This window comes from Leptonychotes weddellii, chromosome 6 (assembly GCF_054177405.1).
Source record: "Leptonychotes weddellii isolate Sample4059 chromosome 6, ASM5417740v2, whole genome shotgun sequence".
NCBI classification, from domain to species: Eukaryota; Metazoa; Chordata; class Mammalia; order Carnivora; family Phocidae; genus Leptonychotes; species Leptonychotes weddellii.
In genome coordinates, this window is record NC_138374.1 from 69,763,140 (window position 1) to 69,782,608 (window position 19,469).

The 19,469-nt window shown below is 45.6% G+C and overlaps 2 protein-coding genes across 4 annotated transcripts in view; one reads left to right on the forward strand and one right to left on the reverse strand.

The window, feature by feature from the left end:
* Positions 1 to 8,834, reverse strand: part of FAS (Fas cell surface death receptor) — a 29,315-nt gene extending 20,481 nt beyond the window's left edge. Inside the window, exon 1 of the mRNA XM_081824342.1 lies at positions 8,667 to 8,834. Coding sequence (XP_081680468.1) covers positions 8,667 to 8,696 — 30 coding nt within the window. The 5' untranslated portion in view covers positions 8,697 to 8,834. The remainder of the gene's footprint in view (positions 1 to 8,666) is intronic.
* A 325-nt stretch (positions 8,835 to 9,159) lies between these two features.
* The window catches only part of LOC145722238 (uncharacterized), a 24,612-nt gene continuing 14,302 nt past the window's right edge, over positions 9,160 to 19,469 (forward strand). For all 3 annotated transcript variants that reach the window (XR_014146357.1, XR_014146356.1, XR_014146358.1), the window contains exon 1: positions 9,160 to 9,860. The gene's annotated coding sequence lies outside the window, so the exon portion shown is untranslated. The remainder of the gene's footprint in view (positions 9,861 to 19,469) is intronic.

Here is a 19,469-nt window from a genome sequence, read left to right on the forward strand (position 1 = left end):
TGATCTGAATGCTCAGAAAACTTGTTTTCAGAAAAGCTGAAAAGGCCAGAAAATTGATTAAATTAAAGGTCTGAAAAATGTGAATAAACTAAGTCAGATGATCACCAAATGGGAAAAAATGAGGAATAAATAGTTTTACATCTCCATCATCCTAAGGATGAAAAAGTCAGAGAAACCTCAACTGTATATTCTGCTGGGAATATTCACTAATCCATTAATCAAATTAATTAATTGAGTGAATACTTTGTTGGGCACTTACTATGTGCCAGACAGGTGCCTGGGAACAGCCCAGTGAACAGATATAGACTCTGCTCTCATAGAGTTTATATGTAAGTGAGGTATGTGAGGGTTCTCTAGAGAAACAGGACCAAAAGGGTGTGTGTCTGTGTGAGAGAGAGAGAGAGTTAGGGGAGAGACTTGGTAAGTCCAAAATCTTATAGGATAGGCCACCAGGCTGGAGAGTCAGGAAGAATTTCAGTTCAAGTCCAAAGACAGTCTGGAAGCAGAATTTCCTTTTCCTCAGGGGAGCCCAGTCTCTAGACTGTTAAGGCCTTCAACTGATTGGATGAAGCCCACCCACATTAGGGAGGGTAATCTGCTTTACTCTAAGTCTACCACTTTAAATGTTGATCTCATCAAAAAACAACAGCACCAAAAAACAAAAATAGAAACAAAAAACGCCTTCACAAAAACATCCAGGATAACGTTTGAGCCGATGTCTGAGCTCACGCCTAAGTTCACGATGACACATGAAATGAAGCATCACATGCAGGGAGATGAATAACCAGAGAAATAGGCACCCTGTCCCGGAGGGATACGAGCTGGGTAAAGCAATAAAGCAAGCTTAGGGGGCATGGAGAGTTTGAAGGGTGGGGCAGGGCTGTGTTAGAAAGCGTGGTCCGGGAAGGCCACTGAATGAGAGGATGTTTGCGCACCGCGGTGAAGGGAATGTGTGGGTAAGAGCTGGCTTTCGGGAAAGGGCTTTCCAGGAGGGTCATACTCAGAAGAACCTGGCCTGATCAAAATGGGGAAGAACCTCAGGTCCTCAGCAAAACCGTCATTAGCAACTAGCTGTGAGGATAAATAAAGATCTCCGTCTCCTGAGCCTCACAAGTCATTCGTATCTTGCCGATGGAAGGCATGGTGGGATTATATGGCCAACCTTAACCCTAGATGCCACAGTCTCGTGGACTCCTGGAATGTCAGAGCAGGGGAGGGAACAGACGCACCTGTTCAGCTGCAAGATAGATTTAAAAAAAATGGACCATCTTGGGTCTTTCGTTATCTACAGGATGTTAATATTTTCTCCAAGTCAGAAAATGTGCTTCTCTCTCTCCTGACTCACCCATGAAAATGTGAAGTGAGAGCGCCAGGCCCTGGAGGCGGTTTTCCCTTTCCCCCAGGACCTGTGCCTGGCCTGTTACAAAGTTCCTTAATGTGTATTTCTCCTCGTGATAGTTACAAGAAGGCTTTGCATGAGGAATTCTTACTGTCTTATTTTACAGTTGAGGAAGGTGAGCACAGAGTACGGGAAATGACTTGTCCAATAATCCACAATGAGGAAAGGCCAGGGGAGAAGTCGGCACCTCTGACCCGGACCTGGGCTCTGTTTTAGGTTTGTAAATTAGTTTCCTAATTATTTCTATTCCATTTAGGCACACAAACAACTCAATTTGTTTTCAGACAGTTAGTTGTTGGCAAGAAGCCTGAGTGTTAATTATACAAAGAACCTTTCATGGGGCGCCTGGGTGGCTCAGTTGGTTAAGCGTCTCCCTTTGGTTCAGGTCATGATCCCGGGGTCCTGGGATTGAGTCCCACATTGGGCTCTTTGCTCAGTGGGGAGTCTGCTTCTCCCTCTCCCACTCCCCCTGGCTGTGTTCCCTCTCTTGCTGTCTCTCTCTCTCTCTGTCAAATAAATAAATAAAACCTTAAAAAAAAAAAAAAAGAACCTTCAAAGCAAATGCATATTTTGGGTCTGGCAGGTACTCTCTGAGAACCAGCAGTCAGTCCCAAGTATAAGAGGCTGCAGCAGGGCCCCAAGGCTGGGGTTCTGGCTAGCACAGAAGGGATGCGGAAACTTTGCACCCCTGGTCTGCAGCTCGGAACTAAGTGGGGTTTACACTTCCCTTCCTCCAATTCAGGTGCTGAGTTTCTGAGAACAGCCACGATGCCCGCTGGGACTGCAGTCTCTTGCGGGGGTAGGGGTCTGAAATGTACAAATAGAAACCCAAGTCTTCCTAGACTAGAATCTCGGCACTGGCTCCCTTTGAAACTCGGTGACAGGGCTACAAGAGAGTTTGTCCCTTGTATCAGATGATGAGGAATTGAGAGAATAACTGGATATTCATTAGTTATCTGCATCGGGGATGGGTCACTTTTCAAAGCCAACCAGCTCACTCAGTACAAGAAATGAAGCAGGCAGAGCCAGACCCAGAAATTGAAGACCGCCCCCCACCACGTACCTCACCCTGGGTTGACAAGTTGTCCGCCCGGTCCTAGGACTCAAAAGTGCTGGAGATCTCATGTGGCAGTTACAAAGAGAGTAACATCTCAGTGCCTGAATTAAGCAAACTATTGGAAGAAGTTGAGACTACCTTTGGATTACACTGAAGAATCAATTGCCTTGACAGAGATGAGCTAGGATTTGAAAAGGAAGTAAAAAAAAAAAAAAAAATCACTTTTTTTTTCTGTTCTTATTGAAGCTCGAAGCAAACAGGAAAATAATTTTTAAAAGCAGCAAATTTAAAAAAAATAGAAAACCAGACACAAGGCAGTGAAAAATGCAAGAATGGTAAGAATGACTAACAGGTGCCTGAAGAGTCCGTGAATTTTTTCAAGACTGAGCCCTGTCCTCTGCTGCTGAGGACATAAATGAAGAAATAAAGCTCAGCTAATTCTTCTTGCTTGCTTGCTGTTTGGACTCTTAGCTATTTAGAACATGTAAGAAGAAAGAAATTCTAAAAAGGCCATTTCCAACTATGAAAGGCATCTCTACTGTATGTGTGTCAAATATAAGGAAATAGTAGTGACATTTCGTAGTAGGTGCATTATTGAAACACTGAAATACAGAGAAATAAAAGAAATTTTTCTACATGAAAGAGATGAGTGAAGATTCCATTCCCTCTTATTTTTTTCAAAATGTGTAAATAAAAATACGCATGGTAATCTTATGCCTGGAATGTCTTCTTTCTTTCTTATGGCCAGTTTCTGGGGAGACCAGGAGAGACAGAGTTGAGGAGGTGGGCATAAGGGACGGGCTAGACCTCTGAGTTATCAAGCAATACATAAAAGAAAATGAGGGAATCTAGAAAATTCTACCTGGGATTAGATTTTGAGTTTGGTGCTAGAGTTAGAAAAATAGTCTTCAAAACTGTGACAGACCTCAGAATCATGTAGTGATGCATTAAAGAAAAGAAAAAAATAGTGCAGGTCCCACCACAGACATAGAATCAGGGTCTCTGAGATCATCTTCAGCAAGTCCTCAGTTCTGCGGATGCTCACCACAGTTGGAGACAGCCCAGCTGGAGGACGATCTGAGGGCAGCAGGCCACTATATTTACATGTGAGGAGCTGAAGAGGTTTACAGACCAACAGCCTCTGTGGTCCGCACTTGCAAATCAGAAGATGACTTCTTGTGAAGAAGTAATGACCCTTCCCAAAAATAGGCCTGAAGGAAGAGAAGTCATCTTTGGTGGAGGAAACAGATAGTGGGAGCCCAGAGTCCTTCACTGCCCCGGGGGGTGGGGGGCAAAGAAGTAGCACAGGACCGAGGTGTCCATGTGTCATAAGCAATAGGGGAGGAGAGGCTCGTCGAAATGGAGAGGGCCACCTGGACCAAAGGGCAGGCGAGTGGGGGCCATGTGGCATGTGGGCCCAGGTCTCCCATTTTTCAAGAGAAACCAAAATCCTACAACATTTAGGTGGCAACTAATATTAAAAATAGGTACTTACATATATATTTACTGTATGTGTCAATACCATGAGGGCTAAAACAAAACAAAACAAAACATAGTTTGGGGCAGTGTCTGCTCAATGTTTGAAATCAGGCCTAAATCTATTAAGACACCCATATGAAAAAAGTCTACTTTGACCAAGGATTCTCTTGTGAGGATGGCTAAAAACCAAAGCTCAGTCATCAGCAAGGGGCAAGAGCATAACCTACGTGCTCTCTCTCTCTCTCCCAAGATCTCTGGCCTCTGAAATCAAAAAGTATCGATGTTTCTCACATCTTATATTTTTATGGCCTCCCGGAACACAGAAGTGAGTAAATCTAGAATCTTTCATGACTTGACCAAAGGACAGTCTGTCATTAATGACTCCGTGGCCAAGTTTATTCTAATTTTGCAAGTTTATCCCAGTTTGCAGCTTAACCAAACCTACAGTAGGCTTGCCTGCCTCACTGGGCTGAGGATATCTGCCCAGTGAGCTGCAGTCAGATTTGCTAATTTATTAGGCTGAACTTGCTCAAAATGCCTAAATCCACAGTAAATTCACTATCATCCTCTCACTTAGTGGAACTTGGGCCACTCGCCCAACATAGACTGCTGTTTCTAAATGCCCAAGATGGGAGGGGCCTGGTTGCACAAAAGTCCATTCCAAAACAAGAATAGAGAGAAGAGATCAAAGGGGAGAACTAGCTCATTTCCTTCTGGCGAAGGTGGAGCTACCAAACCTACAATGATCAGTTTCTTTCTAATTAGAGCTTTACTACTTTCATTTCACTTCAAAGAAAATAGAGGTTGGCAAGTAGATTGAATTATTTGTTCCTCCTTAAGACTGAATTCAAGAGACTTACTTAAGAAGCTAAAGGCGCTTCATTTCTCTTTTTAAAGCAAGGGTCTTCCAGAAAATGAAAAGGACTTTCTAGGTAGTTAAATGCTGTTTTCCCACTTTTGTGAACAGATCCACATAGATAGCAAAAAGAATACAAGACTATGCACTAAGATACTGACAATGGTCTACAAATAATTTTTTTTTGGGTAATAAGATATATATAGACAGATTCCAATACAATTAGAAATGGGTTTCTTTAAAATAATAGATTATTTAAAAAAGGAATAAATAAAATAATAAATGATAAGAATTCTAGAAATTCAAGTTCATTAAATAAATGCCCTCTCTGTAAATGCATCCAATAAAAATTATAAAATAAAAATTGTGTCCCCGAGAAATGACAGAAAGCAGACTATAAACAGCACTGAACAAACATGCAACTATGTACCGGTGTAGACAAAACTAAGAGGCCATAAGTAAAATACAAAATGCTTGTTTTAGGTGATAAAATAAGGAGTGACTTTATTTTTTCAAGAATTACTTTTTATTTCACATCATCTGGTCAATTTCTCTCTTCATATCTATTTAAAGAGAAGAAAGAGATTCACTGTCCTAAATTTGGTTTCGACTTGCTTTTTATTTCTGGATCCACTTTTTCTGTGTGCCCTTTTATTATTTTTCATCATAAGGCAATAGTCTTCAGTACCTATTACAAAACATGTGCTCATTTAGGGACTTTTGGGACCCAAGATAATTTACCAAAAGGCACTTTGCTCACTAGGGGTTTTCAAGTGGGGGATTTCCTTATTCAGGTTTTTAAACATCTCTTAAATGTTGGCTATTTTCTCCAACTGCCGTTTGTTTTATAGTCATCTGATTTCCCTTTAGCATTCTGGAAGCCTTCGGAGAGATTCCTTTGAGATACTGACAGGTCCACTGTAAGAGCTATTTAGAAGTAAATTACTTGCCTAGCATCCCAGAGAGACTTACTTCCAAATCCTGGGTCCCCTTTGCCTCTCACTATTTCACCTTTCCCCCTCTAAACTTAGGGCGAGAAATAAAACCTCTTTTTCTAAATTAAACTCTCATTTACCACTAGGGGTGGTAACCATACATCAGAGATGGACACGAGGAGAGTCTCTTCATCTCCCTGTGGCCCTGCTGGGCTCCGCGCGTCAATTTCATTTCTGCCTCCCCATCTTGCCATCACTTACAAATTGGTGTTCTTCCCTCCAGGTTGTTCTTGTTTTAAATTACATTTCATAATTTTGTTTCAGTTTAAAAACTTTTCAAGTCCTTTGTGATAGAAGTAAAACCCATTAAAAAAACCCATTTCATGTTTCTGAGGCCGGTTTAAGGAAAATGATTAAATTAGAAATTAAACAACCATTCTTTATTTGTCCACTGAAAATCTTCCATAGGACTCGTTATAAAATACACTGGTTTCTTTTCAAACTCCCTCTCCTTTCCCTTGACCATAAATTGAAGACAACTGCTTTAAGAAATGTAGAAGAAATTGAGTTTGTAGTAACTGCCTGACCATAGACCTCAACAGTATAAATAAAAACCTATCTGAGCCATGAGCTGAAAGAAAGAAAGAAAGAAAGAAAGAAAGAAAGAAAGAAAGAAAGAAAGAAAGAAAAAAGAAAGAAAAGAAGGAAGGAAGCATTGCTCACAGCTACTTCTCACACAAATTTCTATATTAGGTCTGACTCTTTTTCAAAGTCTCCTTTAGACATTTGTGAGTTGTTTGAGGATTTCAAACGTTTCTTGTAGGTATCATAGACCCAACAGCTAGAAACTAGAGAGAAAAAGGAAGGCCAAGGGGGTAGAAAGAAGAGAAGCACAGAGGTAAGAGACAACAGGCGACAACAAAGACAAGGGCACGAGAGCAACAAGGAGGACAAGAGAATGAGGTGCCCCCCCATCTACTTGCAGCCCACTCAAGTGGTCAAACAAAACCTGCATCTGTGTTCCCTGTAATTAGCACTCCCGCCCCCATTTGATTATTCTTGCTACTACTAAGTAAGCACTGCTAAGTACAAAGGCACACAAGCAAGTATTTGTGGGAGACACACCAGATGACACGACAGACGTCGTGGAAACTTCTTTAAGAATACAGGTGTGGTATCGGGCAAGTGGTGGGTGCAAGGCAGGATTCTGTGTAACTAAATTTAAGAGTCATGTTAAAGGGGCAAAATGGAATATACCTTACAAAATGTAGACAGTGATTATCTAAGTGATAGGGTTATGTCAGATTTGTTTTCAGAAGAAAGAATTTTGTCTGCATTTATAAATTTTGTTTAATAAACCTTAAATTTATTAATCTCCTAGGCCATATATTATATGTAAACATAATAAACAAATATTTAACTTATTACAGCTATTATAATAATAAGTATATACAAATAATAACATATACACACGTGTGTGTGTGTGTGTGCGTGCATTCTTTCAGAAAAAACAAAGTGTCCTTGGTGCTTTAAATATGCGTCTCTGGCAAAGATGCTAAGTTAAACAAGTGTAACTCCCTCTGGGCTTTGATAATTTTCCTACACTGACTAGTACTTCAGTCCCAAGAACTAAGAGAGATTTTTCAAAGCAACCAACACTGTAATAATGCAATGGTAAGGATAGGACGAAAAGAGCGTGGTCTGAGTTATACAAATAGTTCGACTGTGAATCTTAAATTTCTCTTAGAGTTTCTAAAGGAACCCAGATTATTGCACATTACTTCCAAAAGAGTCAGTGAGATTTTTTTTTCTCCCCTCCCCGTCATAAGTCGGTTCCTGACACCACTACCTCTTTCCTTTCAACTTTTCGTGTAGTCTGGAAGCCAGGTGCCATCAACAAACTTGCCTGGACTTTGCAAATAGGTCTAAGTCAAGTCCCAGCTCTGCCGCTTAACACTAGCTGTGTGATCTCAGCTGAAGGACTTGAGCTTTCTGGCCTCCATTTCGCCAACTGTAAAATGGAGATGAAGAAGGCATCTCCCTCACCCCGCGGCTGCTGTGACATTTGCCTGAGGTGGCCTTGATACATGGTCCCATCACGCTGCTCGGAACTTGGGGTCGGTCCCCATAAAATGAAAATCCACGGACTCTCGGGGGCTTCGGCACTCAAATGAACCGAGTCTCTTGGATTGGCCACCAAGCTGACAGTTGTGCGCTAGGGACTCTCCCCACGGGGGGCTGCGGCCCAGGCTTCCCGGCCAAGTGCAGGTGCGCGGGGGCGTGCGCGCCGGGAGCAGGTAGCACCGCCCGAGCCGCGAGGCCCGCATTCCCCCGCGTCCTGGGAACAGAAGCCACCGCAGGGGTGCGAGCGAGGAAGACGGCAAGAAGAAAAGGAAGGGCGAGAAGAGAAGGCAAGACAAGACGAGACAAACCTGAGGCAGCGACTTACAGTCTTAAGGAGAAGTATTCCCGGAAGGGAAACAAGAACAGTTTCTTTTTCTGAGTGGTGATAAGAAGGTAAACAAGCCTCCAGAGGCGCATTCAGCCCCAAGATAACTTTTTCGAGAAAGAAACGGTTTGGTCTGAAGCCTCAACTTTCCCCACTGCCCGGGGGCCGCTTTCTTCCCCAGATGTGAGAGCGAGTGGAACATGTGCGCTAGGGAGCGGCCGGAGGTCCCCCCGGGGCTCCGTCCTCAACACCCCCGCCCCCCAACTCCCGGGCGCGCACACGCACCCGCCCCGGCGCCGACGTGCGGCGGGACACGCAGCGCTGCCCGCGAAGCCCCCCTCCTCTCCCACCCCGGCCCGCGCCCCGCACAGCCGTCCCCGGGGAGGGGCGCCGGGAGGGAGCGGCTCCCACACCCCGCGGGCAGGGAGAGCCCCAGCAGCCCGCGGCCGGCCCGCCACCCGCCCGCCGGCGCCGGGCAGGAGCCGACTCACCAGACACGGGATGGCCCAGGTCCCCCACATGGCTGCGGAGCGCCCCGCCGGAGGGCCAGCGCCTCTGCGCCTGCGAGCGCGACCGGCCACCAGCCCCGGGAGGAGTGCCAGCCGCGTGGCCCCTCCCCGAGCCCCGCGGGCCTGGGAGTCAGCTCCCCCGCCCGGCCCGCCCCGGCCACTCTCCCCTCTCCCCGGAAGTCTCCGAGTACCTGCGGGGGCTCCGCCGGTGGGCCCCGGGGACGGGACGCAGGGGGAAGCCCGGCCGGGGAGCGCCAGGGAAGGCGGGGTTGGGGGAGCGGAAGGGGCGCCCTCGGACGGCGCAGCCCGGCGCGAGGTCGGGGATGGGGGGGTGGGGGCGGCGGTCAGGCTTTGTTGCACAAACTGGCATTCCCCGTGCGGAGGCGTTTCCGCGGGCGGCTGGCGGGCGGGGTTCAGGTGAGGACCCCGGGAGCGGGCTCGCTGTCCTTCGGACACTGTGGTGGCGCGCACCCTGGGAAGCTGCGGGGCGCCCCCCGCGTCCTTCTGCGCGCCCGAGTCTGGGCCGCTCGCTGGGAACGTGCGGGGAAGACCCGGCCCCGCTCAGCTCGCGAGTCGTGGCTGCCCCTGGAGGCTCCCCGAGAGCCCCGGACTCCTGTACCAAGTGACAGTCATCCAAGGAAAGGTCCAGATACGGCGTTCTGGGGATTCTGGAGAAGGGGGATCCCTTCAGCTGTATCACTCAAGAGGAGGACAAAGCTAGCGAGTTAGGGCCCATCACGCAGCTCCAGCCGCATTAAATGTTCATGATGACTCCCCCCACCGCCTTTGTTACTCATTATTTCCTGGCCAATTTTCGTTTTTTAAAAAGTTGTAATTCTTTAGTACTTGGGTTAACGCAGCTCAAAGCCACTATTGTTTTGGAAAAATAGACCTGTCTGTTCAGATGGTTTTGCAAGAATTCTACAGAAGGGAAGTTTGTGTAATGACACCGCTGAAGTGTGATTCTGAAAGCAGTTCCCAGGCTGGGGCAGGAGTGAAGTACTCAGTATTTCTTTACAACCTTGGTCAAGTTCTGAGCCTCCATCAGCTGCCTCTCTTCCTTCTTCCTTCCAGTTGGGTTCATCCCATCAGGAACACTCCATGCCTCTTCCCTTTGGCCCGCTCACTCCTCTCTAGCTTCTTTTGGAAGATTTTTTCAGGCTCCCAAAGCCTGGGGTAAGTCACCCTCTTGGGGGCCTTCACTCACCTTAGGGTTTGCACTGAACTTAAGGCCTAGACTTGTAGGGGTGGATTTGCTTGTTTCTGCCTCACCTTGCAGTTTATTGTTGGTGAGTCCTGCGCAGACCCTGGTGGGCCAGGCCCCTTCCTGCCACTGTTCTGACACAGAATAGACATAAAAGAAGTGAATGGGGGTGGGAGGTGGCATATAGGGGACTCTTAGCAAAAACATTCTTAAATAAAAAGTTCATTGAAATAAAAAAAATACCATAAGAAGAAAGAGGGAGGGAGGAAAGGAGAGAGAAAGAGAGAGAGAGAGGACAATTGACAAAATCAACATCTCCCGAGTGTGAATTATGAGCCAGCAACTTTCATATATGGTTCTCCCTTACTTAATATTGATCATTTTAGTCCAGGGAGGTGGGTGCTTATTAAACTAACTTTACAGATAAAGAACTGCGGCCAAAAAAGTTTACGCAACATTGGCAAAGTTGGTTAGTTAATCAATAGCAGAGCCAGGAATTAAACTTAGGTATTTTTGGTCCTGGGCCTTGCTCTTTCTATCCACCCCACCCTCAACCCCTGCCCCAGCAATTACCCTCAGCTTCAATGAGATAGTAATAGGTGCTTTGTGGGGAGATGTGTGTTTCATGGCCAAATGATTTTAGCATATTCTAGATTTTAAAAATTTAAACAGGTCTCTTAACCAAGACTTCTCAGAGCCTTTACTATGCTAATATGTATTGCCTAGAGGGGGTTTTGATACAGACTGTTGCTTGTTTGTCTTCTTTAGGGGATCCTTTCAACAACACCTGCTGGATGAACACCTCACGAATGCTGGTGTTCTAGGGAAAACCGTTTGGACATTTCTAAAGGTTATTTTTATTTTAACAACACATTCCTAAGGGCCTCCAAGCCTTCAGGGGCAAAGAAATACAATTTTAATAATAGAATTTCAGGCCCTCTACCAGATGTGGGAGATATTTTGGACAATCATCCTGGTTTCACTCAAACCATACCATATAGGTTAAAGCTTATTTCTTCTCCTCTAAAGATAGCCTTGCTACTCAACAGCTCATGCTGAATAACACTTAAACACATATCTGACAATATAAAAACCTGGGGGGAAAGAAAACCTTCAATACCTCTTCACCACCAAAACGACTTTTATTCTTTCTCCCCATGGGCTTGATGTTTTAAAAATTGTTGTCAACCAAATTGCTCTTACTAAATAGCAATAAGCCAGTTGTAATAATTCCCAACTGTAGTGAGCATCCCTGATTCTTTATCTACGTGTTTTCTCCTTCTTCCTAGTAATAGCACTTCCAAGTTGCCTTTAGAAAAATTGCCGCTCTTTCTTCTTTTCAACTATTTGATGTGGGTGACTGTATTAGAGTTCTCAAGAACAACAGAAGCAATAGGAGATAGCTATCTATCTAGTGAGAGAGAGAGATGTATTTTAAGGAACAGGTTTATGTGATTATAAAGCCTGGCAAATCCAAAGTCTGCAAGGTAAACTGGCAGGCTGGGGCCCCAGGGAAGAAGGGCGGTTTGAATGGAAAGGCAGTCTGCTGGCCGAATTCTCTCTCTTTCTCAGGGGAAGGCCTTCAACTGATTGGATGAGGCCCACCCATGTTATGGAGAGCGCAGCTTTACTCACAGTCTACGGATTTAAGTGTTCATGGGATCTAAAAATACCTTTCCAGAAACATCTAGAATGGTACCAAATAGTTGGGTCCTGTAGCCTCCCCAGGTTGACACATAAAATTAACCATCCTTGGGCCTGTGTGTGTGTATGTAGGTGGGAGGTGGGAGGAGGAAGGGAACTCCATTTGGTTGAGGCAACCAGCCCATCACATTCTGTTGGCATGAACCCTGTGACCTTTGCTGAAAACAGGAGGACACAAACCCTTTTTCCTCTCCACTGGATTTGAAATGGGAATATGTGACGGAAGGAACTGATGTGGTCGTGAAGAGAGCTTGTGGACCTGCCAGGGCTGAAGGCAGAATCAACTCCTGCCAAGCAGAAACCACACTGAGAGGCGGAGCCTGGTTGGGTCGCCTGAATCCTGGATTGATTTTGGAGCACCCAGTTATCCAACTCCGTACATTCTCGATGTTTGCTTAAGCCAGATTCTTGCAACTAAAAGGATCCTGAATGACGTATCATCAGAGCTTATGATCACAAGAAGTCCTCTGGCACCCAAATTAGTTGTTACAAATTAACTGTTACATTTTCAGCTGCAAATCAGGATAATGGCCTAAAGCAGCCTTTGGAGATGGCTCAAGATCTAGACATTCCATGCCACCAAAGCACTTTGACCAGTAGAGGGCCCCAAATACCACATCAGTCAAGTGACAAAACTGCTGTTTCTCTCAATTAATGGAAATATATTTTGGTTCTTGCGCGAGGGAGGAGAGAGGTAATCTGTGAACCGGATCACATAGACATTTTCATCTCCCTGAGAACATATTAGGTCTTACAGGGTTCAAGAAATAACAGATACACAGCTCCTGGCATGCTCAATGAATACCAGTTAATACTTTCCCATCGCCCTTCCTACATGAAGTGTGCAGGTTGCTAATTTGGGGTCAAAGTTCAGATGGAAAGAAAGACAAGTTAAATGGCTTGCAGGGCCTGTCCCTCACTACTTCCTGTAGGAATGTGTTCAGGGGCCTGAAAGTGCAGCTCAAGGCAACGTGCTTGGAGCCTGGGGGGACAGAGTCGGAAAGCTTGACCACAGAGGTGGGAAACGTGTTGTTCAAGCTCCCAAGTTCTCCCACTGAGAACCGTGGCATCCTAGCCTATCTCTTGAGCAAGAACCTGAGGACTGGATTAAAGAACATTTAGAGAGTACTAGCCGCGATGCAGGGACCATGTGGCCAACAAGGGGTTGGAGAAATAGCTCCTCCGTAGGCTTGGGTTTGTGACACGGTGGGGACAGTCCTCTCCTGCTGTTTCTGCATGGGGCACCCTGCAAGCACACTTGAGAAGCCTGATCGCCTCCTGCTGTCCAGAACTAGCCCATGGCAAAATAGGGACCCCAAAACATTATATTGTAATATTACCGTAAATGGAAAATCCGCATTCCTTACCACAGATAGAGGGTATCCATAAAAAGAAGTTGACAACTATTGAGATAAAATATTTGCCTGTGTGCCACTAGAAATCGTTTCCCAAACCAGCCCGTGGTAAGGCCAAGGGACTTCTGGAGAAGTTGACTGAGGGAGCAGAAGTGCCTTCTGCCTGCCTTGATCTTCCTGCTTGCCCTCGGGTGACTGCTGGGAAAAGACCCGCAGTCTGGGCCTCAGGCCCTGCCTGGGAGACTGGAAGGGAGGCGAGGCGTAGGAGCCCGAGGAGGTGTCACACGGTGTGGGGGGAGGGGCAGTCATTGTGGGGGGGGAGAATGGGGGGGGACCCTCTACCAGGCACCCACCTCTCCCTGTTAGAACGGCTGAATCAGCTTAAGGGAGACAGTGGGTGGGGAAAGGGGAAAGTGAGTCCTGCAGAGCCAGAAGGAGAGCGAGTGGGGTGTTGGGGGAGAGAGCTTTGTGGGGGGGCGGGGGGGAAGGGCTGGAGGCCAGTCGAAAGTGCACATCACTTGCACAAAAGGGAGAAGTAGATGGTTTTCTGCACAAGGCGGTCTTAGTCAACGAATGCAGAATAGTGACAAGAATAGGCCCATGGATTTAAATCCTAACTGGGAGAAGCTTTGCCTAGTAATTTAACCTCTCTCGGCCTCAATTTAACATAAACCTTTTGAGTATTGATGATTTGCCTGGGAACTGGTCTTGCGTTTTGTAATTTCATTTTTATTTTTGCAATTTGCAAATGGTCCACTCCAGACTCTGTGGGTCACCAATACATTTGTAGGTGACAAGGTGTGTGGGCCCTGCCCACGGTTACCAGTATCAGTCCTTTTGTTTCCTGATCAGATCTGGTCTGAAGATACAGAGATGCTTCTCTCTCTCTCTCTCTCCCTATACATCATGTGACCGTTCAGACAGGCCCAAAGTTTTCAGGAGAAGCTAAATGCAAGCTGCACACCCAGTTTGTGTTCTCTGGGTCATCTACTGGTTCAGTTCCACCAAATGGGTATCGATGAAGAAAAGAACAAATATCTTAATAATCTGCTTTGTGAGGTGCCCAAATGATTATTATAAGATAGTTCAAAATGATAAGGAGAAACGCCCCCCCAAAAGGAAGAGAGGCATGGATATAGGATTTAAAATTGTTTTTAAATTTCTGAGCACCCCCTCCCCCCATATACACAGTGCCTTCTAGGAAGGATGGTTCTCTGGAAACTCTCATGACCGTCCTGTGGTAGGAGTCTGCTGGTTCGGAGGGGCTAGCCTTACATGAGAAGATACTGGGAGATTGACAGAGAGGGTGAGGACCTCTGGAGGGGAGAGATGGGTCAAGGTAGCAGTCAGGGAGGTGAAATCAATGTGGGGTCAGGAGGAATGACTTAGGAAAAGACTTGTCCAATCAGGTTTTTTTTTTCTCCAAAGAAAGACTCTATATCCAGCCCTGTTTGAAGGATCCTCTCTTTGTGGACAATCACAATATGCTTGGTCGGATTGGATTTCTTATAAAAGAGTGAAGGGGCCGAACAGAAGCATGGATCAAGGGGACAGAGGACCCCAGAGATTTATGTACACATATCAAGAGAGGTCTGGCTCAGAGAACTTGGGCCCTATCTGCCTTTAGAAGTTCTGCTAGTGCAAAGCCAAGTGAAAATCAACACAAATATCAAAGCGGGTTGGCAAAAACTGTGGGGTATATTGAAACTTCAATGCAGAATCTCATCTGGGGCTAGTGTCAAGAATCTAGGTTTGAGGTCCTTCGTAGGTGTTCTGACCCATTCCCAGCCTCAGACCGGCAGTCACAGAATCTCGGGCGGGAGAACCCAATGGGACTCCAGACTGGTGCTTCCCATTTGAACCCAGCCCCTGCTCTGGAGCCCCAGGCTTGGCTTGAATCCTTCCAGCAGCGCTGGCTCTCACTGCCTCCCGAGGTGGCTCATTCCATTTTAGAACACTTTCCAATGGTTAGAAATTTCTCCCTGACGTTACAGCTTCCTGGAGTTTGACAAGTGTTTGCTCAACATCATTATCCAAAGAGCACTACTTAGAGACAGAGATGGACCAGCTCCATGAAACACGACTGATAGTAACCCTCCTTCAACGAGAGGTTGGAAGAGGCGTTTTTATCATCCCAAACCTCCTCCTTTGCGAACCTGTGTTCTTGAGACTTTTTTTTTTATCCAGGCAACAAAGACCATGAGTCAGCCTGACTCCCTGATCATAGCACACTGCGGGAGACAGATGTTTACAGCAGCTTTCCCCTGGAAGAACGATAGGAGGCAGGTATTCCCCAACCCGCCCCACCCCCGGCTTTGAAATCTCCTTGGAAACTCCAAGCCATCCAAGGGGTTTATCAAAATTCTTTAAAATTTTTCTTCGAATTTATTTTTACTTAAACCCTGAAAAGGGGAGGTTAGGAGGAATTGTTTAGGGAGATAGGAATTGTGAAATGAAACAAAAATGAGGTATCACCAGCAGTAACATTTGATAGTCACATAGTGCTGGGGACCTTGGCGTGTTCTTTGCATACCTGTTAACTATCCAAACCTCCCAGCTACCCCATGAACTAGGTCCTGTGACCATCCCAGTTCACACGAGCAACTTGTAACAACTTGCCCAGAGTCACCTGGTTACTAGGTGCCCAAGAAAAATCTCTTGAAGTCCCTGCTGAATCCACTTCCTCTTCAAAAAAGTTACATCAGTGCCCTTATGATTGAGACATAAATTCCCTGAGGAAGTGTCAAACCTGTTTTGCTGTTCTCTTGAACACATGGTTTCCTGTAGATAAATGTCACACATTTATCATTTTATTTGCTTAAATTTCAGGCTTTATTTACTAAGACCCTAATTTTGTGAGCTAAGGGAACTCTTTATTGTGCTGAATAAATCAATCAAGTAAGAAATTTTGCTGTGTTTATATCTATTTTCCCTTCTAAAAACCACAGCACTTGCTTGTGCAAATTATACTGAAATAAAGACTCAACTAAGATTGTGTGGCCATAAAACTCCACCCTCTGATTCAAAGCTTTCCAAATCTTAATATGAATGTGACTCACGGGGCCGTGGTATAAAAATTCAGATTCTGGGGGCGCCTGGGTGGCTCAGTCCCATAAGCCTCTGCCTTCGGCTCAGGTCATGATCAGGCTCCCTGCTCAGCGGGGTGTCTGCTTCACCCTCTGCCCCTCCCCTGCCCCTCATGCTTGCTCTCTCTCTCTCTCAAATAAATAAATAAAAGATCTTTTTAAAAAATTCAGGTTCTGATTCAGTAGGTCTGAAGAGGAGTGTGAAATCCTGTATTTCTCACAAGCTCCCATGTTGACGTCAGTAACACCATCTCAAGGGGTACTTGAGTTGGCGAGGGACCAGCCAGCTCAGAGAAACCACCCATAGATCCAGTTGTTTGATCTACAGATAAAAACAAGCTGAGTCTACTTTTACCATTTTGGCCAGTTGTATTATTATTCGAGTACCTCTTTTATGGTATTAGGTGGGGCATTTAGGAAAATCTCAAACTAAATGATGTCATAATAAATTAATAAATGTATTTCTATCCAGTTTTCATTTACCTTAATATTATACTACTCAGGCCAAACTTTTACTTAGCAGAAACGTGTCTGCCTTGACTATATAAATAAGTTCTTCCTATCAAGAAAAACAAAAGCAAACCTAGTTCATTTTCAAACAGGCTGAGCTTTTATTTCTGTGAACAGTAAGAAAACTGACCAGAAGCCTGCTGATTCCCTCAGCCAATCAGAATAATGTGACCATAAATGTCCATAAACTCCCCCCTCCGTGAATCTCTGCCTTCTTTACTTCTGTTGTGGGGATGTGTATCTTGTTTGTGCCACAGACTCTGCCTTTTATATCTTTACTCTTCTCAAAAAAAAAGAAAAGAGAGAGAGAGAGAAAGAAAAGAAAAGAAGAGAATCAGTTAAGCGTCTGCCTTCAGCTCAGGTCATGATCCCAGGGTCCTGGGATGGAGCCCTGCATCAGGGGAGCCTGCTTCTCCTTCCCAACCCCCCCCCGCCGCCGCCGTTTGTGCTCTCTCTGTCAAATAAATAAATAAAATCTCAAAAAAAACCAAAAAAATTAAGCTCGATAGAATCTCTCATCTAAAAGTCCATTGTCTTTTATGTTAAAAGATATTAATGTAGGGGCGCCTGGGTGGCTCAGTCGTTGGGCGTCTGCCTTCGGCCCAGGTCATGATCCCGGGGTCCTGGGATCGAGCCCCGCATCGGGCTCCCGGCTCGGCGGGAGGCCTGCTTCTCCCTCTCCCCCCGCTTGTGTTCCCTCTCTCTCTGTCAAATAAATAAAATCTTTAAAAAAAAAAAAAAAGATATTAATGTACATGCAGGTTTTGATCACTTTGTAATAATATCTAACACGTTTAGAGCACTTAAAATGAGCCAGGTACTCTTCTAAGGGCTTTATAAATATGCCTTCATTTAATTCTCACACAAATCCTGGCAGGTAGGTCTCCTTGTACCCGCTGCAGAGGTGCGGTGATTGAGGTCCCAAGCCGCAAAGGATCTAGTCACTCGGCGAGTAAGTTGCAGAGCTGGTGTCTGAACTGAGACAGTAAATTGCTTCTTGCATCTGACAAGGGGCCACCTTCTTCCTGAGCCGGCACGTGCTAACTGAGCATTCACTTTTCCAAACCCTGTTACGTGTAGGATCGCATTTAATTCTGATATCCACACCTACGAGAGAATTACTTTTCTTATTCACATGCACAGGTAACTGCTCTGTCTCTAAAGCCTGTGTTCTTTGCACAATATCTTGGTATCGCCACCTTCTTAGTGATCGAGACAGTTGGCTGCATGCTTTTTTTTCTTTCTTTCTTTTAACAGAGAGCCAGTCTGAAAACTTTGCAAAGCACAACCTAGAATACTGCACATTCCAGTGTCACTGGGACACTCTGGAACCATCTAGTCTGGTTCCTAATTTTTCCCTCTGCCAACTGACCCCACTCCCACTTTGATGGTATATCATTTTGCCCTTTGCTTAGGCGGACTTCCTCACAGTCTGCCTCCCCACACCCTGTCCCCACCCTGTCATCCAAACCGTCCCTCTGGAAGGACCTTCTTCCTCCACTTTGAGAATCCAACTCCCACTTTTCCTATAAAGCAAAATTAAGAACCCGGAGCCTTCCCTGACTGGCTTCCGCCCATTGAGACCTTTCCAAACTTAGAACTTTCTCAGCACTCTTGAGGAGTGAGTGAGACAGATTTTTCTATTTGGAGTCTCCGAAAAGTAGCTCTCTCTTTAAAAATTTCCACTTCAGATAAATCCATACGGATTTGGAATTGAACTACTCCACTCTTACTCATCATTGCCCCCCAGCTACCCCTGACTTTAGATACTGATCAGGAAGCAAGTTGCTTGAAAAGAGGCCATTATCTTCCACAGTCTTTGAATGGAGGCTTTGAGCTTAAGTCTGGATCTCAACGATCTTCCTTAATTAAATAAAAATTTATGAGTGCTTACATCGTGGTGTGGACTGAGCCAGGCCCTAGGAATAGTGGTGAGCAGGACAGGCATGGCCCCCGTCCCTGGGCTCTACAGGCCAGTGCAGACAACACAGTAGAGTGGTTGGTTGCAATAGTCAGCTTTGGCCTCTTCTTGCCTGGAGAAACGTTTCTCTTCTTTGGTTCCCCAGACACTCATGTTGGGGTTTTCTCCTTCCCTGTGTCTTCAGCCTGGTTATGCCTGATGCCCCACTGCTTATTTAGTGCCCTCGGACCTATGTTTACACTTTCAGTGCACCATTTTTAATTTTTGCCCATTTCTGCTTATCACCTCAAACTCTTCGTGTGTCTAAAACTGAGCTCTTCCCTTTCCATCCTAGATTGGAAGCAGTGAACAAAATAAAAGATAAAATGAAATTTCAAGTGGAAAGAGGTCCACGTTGGACTTTTGGGCCCATCTGGCCATTTTCTGAACCCACAGACTTAGCAACCTTGCTGTGCTTCTTCTGTGTCTGTCCATCTTCATAATTAGGTTGGAAGCTCCTTCAAGGTAGGGAGCACATCTTCTACCATTCCATATTTCCAGGGCCGACTCCAAAGTCTTACAGGAGCTTTGTACACATTTGAGGAGGTGTGTGACAAGGACACAGAGCTGGAAATGGCCTTTATTGTTTCTGTGTGGACTCACCTGACACTGGATTGTGGAGTCAGAACTAGATGGCTAGCAAATTACAAGATTAAAATCTTTAACCTTTTCTGATTGAATGGAGTTTGAATTTTGCCCTGATGGGTTTTTTTTAAGATTTTTTTTTTTTTAATTTGAGAGAGAGAGAGGGGGAAGGAGGGAGAGCACAGAGGGAGAAGCAGACTCCCCTCTGAGCAGGGAGCCCGATGCGGGGCTCGATCCCAGGACCCTGGGATCCTGACCTGAGCTGAAGGCAGACGCTTAACCCACTGAGCCGCCCAGGCGCTCTGTCTTGATTTTTAATAGAAAACCAAAACAGTTACATCTATGCTGCCCTTCCCCATCTCTTAGGGATGGCAGATGTGT